Genomic DNA, 13,444 nt, shown 5'->3' with positions numbered 1-13,444 from the left:
ACTCCAGAGGAGGCCTCTGACACCCGCATCTCCCTGCCTGGGGGCGACACCCCTACTTACTCAGGGTACTGTAGTCGGTCATGCTGAAGTTCCACGTCTTAGTGGCAGGATCTGAAAGGAGACATAAGCACTTGGTTTGCTGCTAACTTTTGTTACCAGTTGTATGTGGACATTTAATAAAAGCTTGTTGAATGAATGAATGAATAAACGAATGCTATATTCAAAACAGTTGACTGACAAACTCCTACTGATTTACAAAAATTTCTGTAGAAGACAAATAGCAAATAGACACGAGGATAACACTTTGATTCCACACAGTGGAATTCAAGTCAGGCCCTGGGACATCACGGCCTCCCCTAAAAGGGCTGAGGACAGACGTGGGACTGGAATCCAAGCTCTCTGAGCCCCAGGGTACTCAGGTAAAGTGGTATGAGAAGGAGTGTGCGCTCTGAGCCTGGCCAAGCTGGCCACATCCTGCCTCTGAACCAACCTGAGCATGTCACTTCACCTTGCTGAGCCAGTTCCACTGCCTTTAAAATGGAAATCACATCTACTTATCTTAAAAGACCGTTGTTAGGCTGAAGTGCTACAATGCACATAAAACAGCTGGCAGGAGAGCTGGCCTTTCAGCAAACATCCATCCACCCTCCAAACGGCCCACCAGGCAGCCCCCTAGCGTGGCAGCTGTTTGAACAAATGACTATTACAAAAGGAAACATGAGCTAAAACAGAATTTGTAACAACGGGAAGGACAGAATGTGCCAATGCACTCTCTTCATATTTATGAGAAACTCTTAGATTAAGCGACTCTAGAGATAGACCAGAACACGTGAAGAACTAGCCAGAAGCCTCCTCACCATAACTTCTGCTGGGTAGACTCTTAAACACTGCGATGAGCTCCGCATTGTACCCGATCTTCACCTGGAAACGGTCCCCATTCCTCACGCACACCCCATTCTGGGAGCTCACTGCTTTGTGGAGCGAGGCCCCCAATTTCTGTGGGAGTCCTCCTTCCGTTCCGGGGGCCACGCTCCCTGAGCCACAGGCGATGTCAGGAATATGCTGCCTCGAGGTGGAAGGACTCATCATATTGGCCCCTAATTCAGGATCCCTGGGAGGCTGTCCAGAGAAAGGAGCTGGTGTCTTCTGGAAACTCCTTGCTTTGGCCAAAGGCTTAGGAGTCGTGTTCGCAAAAGGTGTCCATTTGGTCTCCTGTGAAGCCTGAGGAGGACCTTGACCTAACTCACAATCCAAGAGCTGTTGGCTGGGCACCTGTGGAGGACTTTGTGCCAAGGGAGGGGAGATCCCAGTGAGAGTCGTTTGACTTGGGGGGCTGTGACTTGGGCAGGCTGTGGGCATCTCTTCTTGCCTCTTCCACGTCCCCTTTGCCTGCTCTGGAGTGCTGGGATGACAACTGTGGGAATTATAAGGTCTTCGGTCACCATTAGAAGAAGTACTGGGATTCTGCTGCTTGAAAATGACACCATGGCTTCCTGGCTTGGAAGGATCCCTGGGGACATTCTGGGAAGAGCTCTGCTTGGACTGGGCAGGCTGGGCAGCAAAGGAAGAGCCCACGCCTGCTCTCTGATGTTGTTCTGCTAATAATTTCTCAGCCCTACGGGCCAGAGCCTTCTGTCGATTCTCTTCAATTTTTTTCCTCTGCTCCTCTGTAAGAGGCAAGGACATTTTAACAGGGAAATGCTTATGCAGGAACGTCAATCTTTAATCGGAAACTCTGCAAACGCTGAGGAAGGAAACAAATATTGAAGTCAACATTAAAAGAATTTATTTGCCATGCTCCTACCTTGATTTTAACAAGCTTTTGTTTTAGGAAATGCACAAGAGCATAACCAAAGGATATATTAATGTTTCTTTTATAATTAAACATACACACACAGGGACAGAAGGCAGCATATGCTAAAAATAATGACCCTGATAAAACAGGCAAAAAGCCAGGTCAGATGAAATCCAAAGCCGAAAAGGTATTTTAGCTGCAAGATTTTTCTCCCTCTTATCCCCCAGCCAATGAGAGTTATCAGATCCCAAGGAAGCAATGCACTGCCACCTAAATCCATCACATAATAAGAAGGGCGACATTTCAAACTAGAAAGGATAGTGGATTAGACTGACGTAGACCAAAACAACCACGTACCATGGTGTGACGCCTGCTAAAACAGCCTCTTTCCAACCTGGAAAAAGGAAAAATGCATTAGCCTCACACAGGCTGCACACTGAATTCACCCTTCCAATTCCATCCTCTTATCTTTCTGGCAAATCAATCTGCAGGTGGTTGGCTGCCAGCCACAGAGCAGGTGGCCTTAGTGCCTGTTTCCCGAAACACACCACCATGGGGTAACCGACTCGGAAAAATAAGGGGAAATGCTACATAAAGATGTAAAGAAAAGAGTAAAGTTAATCTGTAATCTCACCATCCATCAATAACCAGTGTGCATAGTTTAGAGCATGGTATAGTTCTGATTCTTTTCTATCCACAGATAGATGTCACATATTTGGAAGACAGATGTATTTATTACAAAATAGGATCAGTACATACATTCTGTTTTGTATCCAGATTTTTTTTTTTTCAATTACTTTACTCAGGTCCTCCTTCTATGAGCTGAGCCACTTTTGCAATATTCTAGACCCAGGGAGTTGGATACCAGATTCTGTGGTTTGGTTCAGACTAAATAGCCTCCACCCAATGTAATGCTCATAACGATGACATAGCGGGAACTCCCACAGCACCAAAGTTTAGGCCTTTAAGAAAAGCCCGAGGGTTTAAAGGTTTCCTTCTGCTGGGGCTCCCTTTGGCCAGAACTCCAACAACATCGATCTCCAGACCTTCCACCTCCCGCAATCGCAGCACTGAAGAAGGGGTTAGGGAAAGGCTTTGTCTCGGGGCACGGCTGCGGCGCTCAGGCTCCCCGGGCAACACACTCCTGCCTGACTTCCCAACCAGCGCTCCCCGGCACAGGGCCGAGGCCTGGTGTGCCAAGTGCCTCCAGTAGCCAGGGGAGGCGAAGCCGCGGGATGAAGTCCCACTGATCAGCCCCAAACCATAGCGCCATCGCACCACATGGACGCCCCTCTTCTCTTTGCTAGGACCTCAGATCCACTCCATTTAGGGGGCGTTCTTCACCCCTGCCAACAGGAAGGAAGCGCCACGCCCCACTCCCACCCCTATCACTCCACTTGGATTCACCCTTCCCCCCGCTCCACTCCCTGCTCCAGGCTGGCGTTTGGTCTCGTCCCACTCCGTCGCCTTCCTCCCAGTTTACCTTTCTGCTCCGCGAGGCCTAGGGCGCGAGCCACGTTTGCAGCCGACGGCGAACCCAGGCACGTCTCCAAAGCCCTCCGGAGCCAGATAACTCTTCCGGGTGGGCGATTACAAGACGGTATTCGAGTGCTGCCAGTTCGCCCGCCTAATTGTAGCTCCCAGGCGTGGGAGGTGGAGGCAGGGGAGAAGCCTCACCGAGGAACTACACTTCCCAGCGGGCAACGCGGCCGCAGTTACGCTTCAAATAGTGGAGAAACCGGAGGGGCCCTACAGTGTTTTCTGGGATTTGTAGTTTGGACCCGGAGCCTGGCGAGAATTAGAAAAGACGCAACGTCGTGGGCGGGGCGAGAGTGGTGCACCCTGGGAATGGTAGTTCTAGGTTCCCCCAAAGGTTTAAGCGTCCGCCGGATCACGAAAGCCTGGGACTTTGAGGTTTCCCAAACTGGGGTCTCCCTGTTACAGCTGTCTCAGAGAGCTGTCGGATTGTCTCCAGAGGGTATGCTAGACGGCCAGACTGATTTGGTAGTTTTTAATAAAAAGTATACCCTGGGGCATCCATTGCTGGTATTGATCACCTTGCAATTTGAGCCATCCCTGCTGTCCCAACCTAGACCTGACCTTCATGGACGAAGGAGAATCGGCATCGTCGTCATTGGCATCGTCCTCATCATCAGTCGTCGTGCTGAGCATGTAATGTGAATTATTCTCATTTAATCCTCACGACGACGTTATTATTCGTGTCCCATTGTACAGAAGGGAAAGCTGAGACTGAGTTATTCAATAACTTTTTCAAGGCCTGGTTAGGCTATTTGTGATTCGGATTTTGAAGCCCCTACTCTTGAGAGAAAATTAGTAAACTGATGCTATTAGAGTCAGTTTACCCCATTTCTGAGCACGAGCACCTTTTCCCTTCCACAATCAACTCCACTATTAAATATTGGTGGTAAATATAATATTCCCCCATCATCAGTGTACACATGAATGTTACTATTCTGTTTTCAAATGTGCTTATTTAAAAACAAAGAGGTAGGTCTCTACTTAAGGATTTAGAAAAATGGCCATGACATATTGTTAAGAAAAACAAAGCGCAGCAATGTGTATGTGGTAGTTTGACCATTAAAAAAAAAACCCTTTACCTATAAATGCATGTAAACTCACAGAAAAAGTTCTGGAAAGGAAACTCAAAAACTCACCAACTGTTCAGGACCAGGGTAGGATGGGACAAACTCTTCTACTTTTTAATCTATATTTTTCTGAATTATTTGAATTTTGTTATAATAATCGTATAGACCTGGTGTGACTCTTGAAAGAGTAAATCCATTTTTATAAATGGCAAAGACATTGGCCTGGCTTACCAGACTTGAGTAAAGTTTAGTCCTAGAAAGAGTTCAAATCTCAGCTTTTTCCCCCTAAAAAAAGCCAATAATGTTTAGTCTATGAAACCCAAAGATCTGGCAGGCACAATTGTAAGGGATTCTGGAGATGAGTAACACACCGTTCCTGTGCCCTCAAAAGTTTATAGTATTTGGAGGATAGAAGACGAGTGGCTAAAGCTGTCAGATTTAACAAATATCCTAAATATTTGTCCCAAATGGGACATACTTATACTAAAAAAGCATTTGTTGTTTATCTGAAATTCAGATTCAACTGGGAATCTGATCTGACAGCCATAGAAACAGTCACTCCTATTAGCAGTGGCTCAGGTCTTAGAACAGCAACAAAGATACGTGGCTAGGTGGATGACTGACAGATATATTGATATGTTGAATTTTGAGGCTAGAAGGGACTTCAGAGCCTATCTCGTTTCACAGGTGAGAGAATAGAGGCGGGATCAGCTGGTGGTCCTTTCAGGGATCGTAGAAACAGCTGGAGAAGTCAGCTGTGCCTGACGTCACAGACCAGGCAGAGGCTAGGCTGCAGGGGGAAGCTGGTCCCAGTGCAGGGCTCTTTCTAGGCACTAATCACACACACAAATAGTTGTTGCCTGCTTGCCCTTGCCTAGTAGTCTGTCTGGGCACCTACAACAGATTAAAGTCCCTCTCCCTGAGCTTACGTGCCAGTGATGTAGATGCTGGGCTTCCCGCTTCCCTCCGTTTCTGATCCCCTAGAGAGGGCCTGGCAGCCCTTGGGGAGGGAGTTTTTGACAGCCACCTCAAGGGCATGTCACCACTTGAGCTAATTACTCCTAGATCACTGTGATAAGATTGGGGAGCAGATGCAAGACTTCGGGTGGATAAGGAAGCTGGTCCCTGCTCAGAGCTGCCAGTCGGCAAAGGCATTTGCATATCCAAAGCACAGAGGAGCCGTGTGAAGGTTTATAAGCCAAGAAATTCACCTTCCTTAGCAGTTGTTCCGTTCTGATGGACTTAATTGCTCTGAGTCTGACAGTTCAGTTTTTCTCTCTCCTCTCATCTACCTCCTGATAGCACTCCTCCCCCCCAAAACTCAACACATATCTTATAAAGACAGGAACTCTGGTATCATTTCTACATGGTGCATTCCATAGTTTCGTGTGAGGGTTCTCCAGGCCTCTTAAGTTCTCTGTTTGGTCTTGGTGGCTGTGACTACATCATAGCCTCTCTCTCAAGTCTGGCACATTATCTGCTGGGACGACTTTGTGCTTTGTTTCCAAAAGCATCCCCCATGACATCTTGCTCCAGTTTTCTCAGACCTGTTAAATTTCACTTCTTTTATTCTTCCTATATCCCAAATTTCACTTTATTTATCCATCCCTCTGTATATCCATTTAACAACAATGCAAGTACCTACTATGGGTTGCCGCAGTGAACAAGAACCCAGATGTCCCCCTTTCTTCATAATGCTTAGAGTCCAGCTGGGGAGGTAGACAAAAAACAAAACAAAACAAAACAAAAACACGACACAAACTAAATGATAAGTACTTGGAGGACCTAAACAGAGGGTTCTAGTAGAGGTAAAAGTGGGAAGTATTTCAGAATGGTCTGGAAAGACCTCTCTAGGGGGAGGTACTGAAGCTGAGCCCAGAAAGAGGAGAAGAGGCAGCCATGCAGGTGTCGGAGGGAGGAGGGTTCTGAACCAGAGGCAAAGGCGAGCACACGGCCCCCAGGCGAGAAGGCGCTGGGCAAGTTTGAGGAGCTGAAGGAAGGCCAGTGTGGCTGCAGGACAGTGTGAGAGGAGGAGAGGGGCGCAAGATGGGGCTGGAGAGGCAAGCAGGACAGGTCATCTCAGGGTCCTGCAGGCCAGGGAAAGAAGTTTCAGCTGTGCTGTGAGAGCAGTGGGAGCCACTGAAAGGACTCACACTGGACGGTTTGATCTGACATGTGTCTTAAGAAGATTGCTCTTGCCACTGAGGGGAGCATGCCCTGGAGGAAGATAAGATGCCAATAGGAAGGCCTTGTGGGGAAGCCTTGGCAGGAGTCCATAGAAGAGATGATGGTGGCCTGGCTGGATGGTCACTTTGGAAAACTTCTTGGAGGGAGACTCCAGACCATGTCTCCTTCTCAAGGGGCCTGAATGTCTGAGTTCAGTGCACGCACACATACACGCACACACACACACTCGGAGCCCCATTGCTCACCTCCAACTGGCAGCAATGGAGGTGAAGCTGGCTGAGAAAGTTAGGGTGGTAAACTGAACTTTCTTACGGACTGCTATTTTTTTCTGTATACTAGGCAGCTTCTTTACAGAAATATGAATTGAAAAAATTGTGTTCTCTCATCATTATTAAAGGAAAATCAAGACAAAGAGGCAGCTTGTTCAAGGAAATAGATTAACACTGGGGCCCAAACTCCCTCTCAGATGTCCTCCTTTCTGCTCCTCACCCAGGGTGCTGCTCCACAGGTCCTACAACAAGGCGAACCCCAGACTTCGCTCAATAGTCTACTCTTGATATGGTTATATCCATCTCATGGGAGATTGCCCAAGTGGTTGATCTGGAACCTGAAGTGAGTTTGCTCACCTGTCGCACAGCGAGCCAATCCCTGACATGGGGCAGTGAAAGAAAGTAGGAATTTATTGCAAAGCACTGAGCAAAGAGAACAGGCAACGAATGCTGTAATCCTGATCTCCCTGAAAAATCTCCAAGCAAGAGTTTTTATTTGGGGTTTTAGGTAAGGGAAGGGGAGCAGGTGGCCTTGGGGCTCAAGTCCTGAGTCCTCTGCACAGGCGTGACTGTCTGTTCTATGTGCTGCACCCGGTGGATTTTTAGCCTGTGACGTCTAAAGTTTACAGTCAGTTGTTTCAGCTTCTCAGTGCTCCTGCACGATGCTTACTCAGGCGGGGGCTGTCAGCAAGTTCCTCTCTTATCAGTGGTCCTCCTGCTCTTCTGCAAGATAAGCTCAGAAACTTTAGTTATTTTGTTTCCCACGCCAACCTTGTGGGTACAAGGCACAGTTTCAACCTAATCCAGGGAAATTTTAACTTTTTCATCCTCAGTTTCATGGTGGCACCTCATTTGTGACTATAGATGTGAAAATTTAATGTTGGATCGAGTCGTTGGCTTGGTGCAATATCCCTGAAGGCCACCAGGGGGCGAATAATAGTCCATGAAACCTGCCTGTTTCACTGTTTCCTGTCCGTCTCTCTGGACCCCTCTTCCCTCTTTGGTTCTCTGTGTTTCTCTGTCTCTTCTTATGTCTCTTTTTCATTTTATGTTACATTTTTATCCTTATGTTACCTTTCAGTCCTTCTCTTTTTTTCTCTGCTCCTCTAATCCCATATCCAGCCTGCCCACATCATGGGACTAAAGCTTATTTTTAGTAGTTTGTTCTATGTGTTGAATTGCTCCTGGTTTTCAGGTCTCAAAAAGTAAAAGTGAAACACTTTGTATTTTTCTCCCTAGGCTTTCCCCACTCTCATTTGTTTGATTTTTACATACATGGCCATCGATTCCCTTCCCCTTCAAGAGAAAAAGAAAGAGGATCCACCCCTGACCCAAATAAAGCATCACACAAACAAAAGGTCATTTGATTGTTAAGGAATTTCAAGAGTAGGGAGAAGTTTAAGACGGCTTGAGGGCCACACCCTGTCTCCACTGTAACTAAGACAGCATCTAAATAACCACCCCAAGTGTGGGGTCCCTGCAGATCTGGGGAAAAGGCCACTCCTTCCTTCCCCCACTCCAGTTCTTCACACTTCTTACTGTCAGGAGATTCCCCTGAGTGTCTGCTCCAAATTCTCTGCAAGTTCAGATATGTTCTGTCCACAGGAGAAAGAGGTATGGAGGAAGCTGCTAGCTATATGTTCCTGTTGACCTGAGGGGCTGGTGATCACTCCCTTCCGCGGAGCCACGCTGCAAGCTGCAGGTCCAGGCATTGGGGGTGAGGACGCAAGGTTGGCTACCTGCTGCAAACAGAACTATTTGCTTCTGCATTAGATGGAGGCGCACTCCGGACCAAATCGGAGAGAAGGAACAGCCCCATTCATCACAAGGGTAAATGATCCTAATTAAGTGGTTAAGAGGATGAATGCTTTCTAGGTAGTTTACAGTAAGAGACCTCCTCCTGGATGCAATAATAGAAAACCACCAGCCATCAGATCCATTTGGGAAAGAGCATTAGCATCCAGTGCACTCACCTCCTTGGTGCTCCAGCCCTTGTTTCCAGGAAATCAGCTGCCTCTTAGCAATCAATTCAATACTATTTGAGTTTTTATTTTATTTTTCTCTTGTAAGCTTCTGAAAGAGCAAGGACTCTCTTCTTAACCCTTCTTGTACAGGAAGTGATGTGTGGTCCGGTAAGTATAACATACTCAAGCCTTTTAGACTTGCGGCACAAGCCTCTGCTTCTAAATGATGGAAGTAAATCCCCACCTTCTGCCACCTGGCTTCCGTTAAACATTCAACTCAAGAACTCCTTCTCAGCGCCCCCTCCAGCTTGCTACAGGCATATTCTTCTCTGCTTGTAAACAAATGAAAACAATCGTTTGCTTCTTGAAAAATTTAAAAGGCCTGTTTCATGCTGTCAGTTGTAGAGATAGTATGTTAAAATAGTAATTTAAAAACTATTTTTTTTTGGACTAGGCAATACATTCACAAGATTCAGACTCCATCCACATGCAAGCGCACATACAGTGAAATGTTTTCTTCTGGCTGGAGGCAGATTTAACATGGAGCTATATAACGCTTTAGCTTCCGGGACCTTCATTTGCATCAGCCCCCTCTGAGGTCCTGTACTTAATTCTGTATTTGTCATTTTGTATTACTTTTTCTTTAAAAGTTCTCCTGCCCCCAAATTGTGTGAACTTCAGTGCCTCCAAAACTTGAATCCGCCCCAACCACATCCCTGTCGCTTAACCACCAGATCCCCTTCCCAGCAGACATCCAGTATCATCATTTTCTTGCATATTTTTCTGGATATATTTTATGCATCTTTAAGTAAAAACATATTTATCCCTCTTTCCTTTTTTTGTAGGTGGTAACATGCGGTACACACTGTTGTGTACTTTGCTCTTGGTATTCATCTTGAAGGAAGGTAATTTTTTTGTATTTTGTTTCCTGGTCTATAAAATGGAAATAATTGTACCTGTCCCAGATGCTTCCTGTTAGAATTAAATGAGATAATTTAAAGAATGCATTTAGCTTATTGCCTGGAATAGATTATTGTTATCATTCTATTTTAAGTTATTATTCTATTGTTAATACTTAAAATATGCTGCAAGGCTCCAATACTGAAAACAGTGTGGTGCTGATAACATAATAGCAGGTGGATGAAACAAAGTAAGAAGTCTCTGCAAGTTGGTCCTAATTATTTGTGGGCAAGATGCTGTTGTCCATGGGTAGAATACAAACACTAAAAAGAAAAAGTTTGTCTCAAGGAGCTTAAAGTCTAGGGGAAGAGGGAAGATGTGTGAAAAATGTAATTCAAAAAGAGTAAATTGCGGTGGGTATGGGGGTGGAGCTCATTGCTGGCTGGAGTGGTGGTGGGTGCATAGGGAGCACAGAACAGGGAAGGCCGAGCCGGTGAAGTGGTCTTTGAACTGGCCTTTGAAGGATAAGTAGAAACTTGACGTCCAGAAATAATAGGAAAAAATGGTAGTTACAAGGAGGACCCAATCTGACAGAGTCGCAAATGCCAAAGAAAATTTGGTTAATTATATGGAATAATGTTTAAAGGAGAGACTTATAGATTGACAGGATGTTTTCCTGAATGACGTGATCTTTGGGTCCCTTTCATCAAGTCTGAAGGAGGAAGGGAGGGCCAGGAGTCCCTTGGTGGGGGTGTTATGTGAGCTTTGATTGAATTTGGCATCTCAGTCTAACAACTCTCAACTGCAATTAAAGGGGAGAAAAGTGTCAATATTAACAAAACCAATCCCCCATGAACAAACTCAAGGTCTAAGTCTTTAATACTTTATCAATAACGTGTTCTAATTACATTTGAGGCTTTGAAAATATGCCTGCATATGATACTTGCTGTAAAGCAGATTTCAGTCACAGGGCCCTATAAATTGTGATTGTAGAGAGGGAGTAGTGAGCTTATTAAATAGTATTGTTTGGCTGCAGCTACAGATCTTGACAGTGCTTGGAACAATGGGCGCGCCCCACCACCTCCCACCACCACCCCTGTATATCAAGTGTTTAAGTAACGTTACATATACAAAATGGTCCATAGGCCATCTAGTCACTCCCCAAGGCCAGATGGGGCTTTGGGGAAACTGAGTGCCAAGCCACGCGTGAGATAAAATGGTACTTATATCTTGATCCCAGAAATTCAAAAGCCCTCTGGTTAAGTCAACTGCCAGACAAACAGACTCCAGAGAAGAGCCAGTTCCCTGAGGCTCTGACGTTGGATTGAACACATTCCAGACCTGCACGGGGAGAGAGCCCTGAAGCCGGCCCCGGCGTGTGTCCCGTGGGCTGCTTCTGCCCGTCTGGCACCTCCTTTTCCAGCTCCCTCTCCCCTCAGTCTAGATTTCTCTTGGCCCCCAATCCTCATCCAACCAGTGTGTGCTCTGGTGTGATGAGCAAGTCATTGAGGGGGAAGCCTTTTAATTAAGAGGAGAGCAACGAATTATTAAATCAGAGTCGTTTATTACCCTGCCATCTGGCCAGAACTCCCCCCGGCCCCGCTTTTCCTCCAAGCCTGTAAAGGCATAAAATGGGACAAAGAGAGGAGACCTCTCTCTGCCTGAACTTGGAAAGGACGGTCTAGCCCTTCCTGGAAGCAGGGTGCGGGTTCTAGGAGGGTTTCTTGGGATCTTTTCCATACTGTAGGCACTGAGACTCAGTTTCCTCACCTGTAAAAAGGGGAGAGTAATGCCTACCTCACTGCTTACGAGATGCGCAGCATGGTGGCTGGCATAGTGGAGGCGCTCTGGAAATGTGAGTCTGGAGCTGGTACACTGGGAGCTTTGCTATGAAGGTGGGTGCTGATGATGGTGGCAGCAGTGGCAGTGGCAGTGGCAGTGGTGGCAGGAGTGGGGTGACAGAATGTTTCCTCCTGGCAAGCCCTAGCTGGCTCCCTTTCTGCTGTGACCCACAGGGGCATGCCCTCATCCTCTCCCCGCAAGTGTCATGGGAGATCAGGAAATCCATGCCCTCCTCTGGCCCCTACCCATTCCAAACCGGGATATCAGGCCTTATCCTAAGGGAAATGCAGCTGGAAACTTCCTGTCGATTTGGGCATAAGAAGAGGGACTGGGAAAGGCTTAGAGAGAAAGAGGCTGGGAAATGGAGCTGAGGTGGGCATTTCAATAGCAGCAGCTCAGAGAGGAGCACGCTGGCAGACGTAATGAAATAGAGGCCAGTTCCTAGAAGTAGAATCACCATGTGTGACGGCTCCGAATGAATGAAGACTGGTACAGGGATGCTGGCAACTTGGTTACCATGAGCAGCGCTGCTGCCGCTGATGAGATTTTCCAAAATGATGAGCCACTCCTGGTGAAGCACCAAACCAAATAAAGTGCAGTCTTCCTCTAATCTACACAGTAGTTGCATTCTTAGCATACACTTGGTTGTTAGTGCTGTGGAGTTGATTCTGACTCCTGGCGCCCCTGTGGACAGCAGAGCGGAACCGTGCCCGGTCTCTTTGCGCCATCCTCTCACCTTCCAGCGCTCTGTCAGACAACGCTCTGCTGCTCTTCACAGAGTTTTTGTGGTCATTTTTTTTCAGAAGTAGGTGGCCAGGTCCTTCTTCCTAGTCTGTCTTAGTCTGGAAGCTCTGCTGAAACCTGTCCACCATGGGTGACCCTGCTGCTATTTGAAATCCTGGTGGCATAGCTTTCAGCATCACAGCAACAGGCAGCCGCCACAGTATGACAACTGACAGACACGTGGTGTGGTTCCCTGACTGGGAAATGAACCCGGGCCGCGGAGGGGAGAACACCGAATTTTAACCACTGAACCACCAAGTGTGTACTTAGTGTGTATTAAAAGTCATTTTTAAAAGTGCTTCTGTTTGCATATGATATGAAGTTACATTCTAAAGCTCAGATTATTATAAATAAGTTTCCAGCTCTCTACACATCTGGTGGGGCAGGCGCTGGCCCCGTGGCATAGTGGTTGAGTTTGGCACACTCCACTTCAGCAGCCCAGGTTCGCAGATTTGGATTCCAGGTACGGACTTCCACCACTCATCAGCTATGCTGTGGCGGAGTCCCACGTTAAAAGTAGAGGAAGATTGGGACAGATGTTAGCTTAGGGCTAATCTTCCTCAAGCAAAAAAAAAAGAGGAAGATTGACAACAGATGTTAGCTCAAAGTGAATCTTCCTCAGCAAAAATAAAATGAAGTAAAAATAAATAAATATCTAGTGGGACATTTGAAAGTCATGTGGCGCGTGGGGTAAGCATGGGCAGTTGTCTCACAGATTGCAGAAGATGAAGCTGCCCAGGTCCCAGCCTCTACTTGCCGGGAGTGGGAGCTCTACCCATCACTGGGACAACCCAAGACACTCCACACTTTTCCAAGATGCACCCTCAAGGAGTGATCCTGTGCTAGACTGAAAATTAAAATGTGAGTCAAGTTAAATTAAATGCAAAACAATTAAATGACAATCAAGAAATTTTAAATGTAAAAAAAGCCACCTTGAGACAATACAGAACTTTTGAACTGGATATTAGATGATATGAAAGAATTTTTGTTTATTTTGCTTAGTATAATAATGAAATCATTTTATGTAAAAATACAGACAAACGAGCATACAATAATGCAAAAAAGTAAATCCATCTTGGGATAAAATCTCAATAGTGA

At 46.4% G+C, this 13,444-nt stretch overlaps 1 protein-coding gene and 1 long non-coding RNA gene across 5 annotated transcripts in view; one reads left to right on the top strand and one right to left on the bottom strand.

Moving 5' to 3' along the window:
• The window catches only part of SMARCAL1 (SNF2 related chromatin remodeling annealing helicase 1), a 54,175-nt gene extending 50,244 nt beyond the window's left edge, over positions 1-3,931 (bottom strand). Inside the window, exons 1-4 of one of the 4 annotated variants that reach the window (XM_008519911.2) lie at positions 3,279-3,931; positions 2,153-2,189; positions 858-1,744; positions 61-111 (exon numbers count right to left, since the gene is read on the bottom strand). In XM_008519911.2, the coding sequence (XP_008518133.2) occupies positions 61-111; positions 858-1,686 (880 nt within the window). In that variant the 5' untranslated portion in view covers positions 1,687-1,744; positions 2,153-2,189; positions 3,279-3,931. Of the gene's footprint in view, positions 1-60; positions 112-857; positions 1,745-2,152; positions 2,190-2,554; positions 3,195-3,278 lie in introns of those variants that run through there. The other 3 variants (XM_008519915.2, XM_008519913.2, XM_008519912.2) reach the window with 3 other exon arrangements.
• On the top strand, positions 3,626-9,828 carry LOC139083218 (uncharacterized). The gene is made up of 3 exons (XR_011539756.1): positions 3,626-3,967; positions 8,463-8,687; positions 9,667-9,828. It is a non-coding gene; the product is annotated as an uncharacterized lncRNA (long non-coding RNA).
• Positions 9,829-13,444: the final 3,616 nt, after the last annotated feature.

This window comes from Equus przewalskii, chromosome 5 (genome assembly GCF_037783145.1).
Source record: "Equus przewalskii isolate Varuska chromosome 5, EquPr2, whole genome shotgun sequence".
Taxonomy (NCBI): Eukaryota; Metazoa; Chordata; class Mammalia; order Perissodactyla; family Equidae; genus Equus; species Equus przewalskii.
Note: the sequence above shows the minus strand (reverse complement) of the source record. Positions and strands in the feature narration are given on the sequence as shown.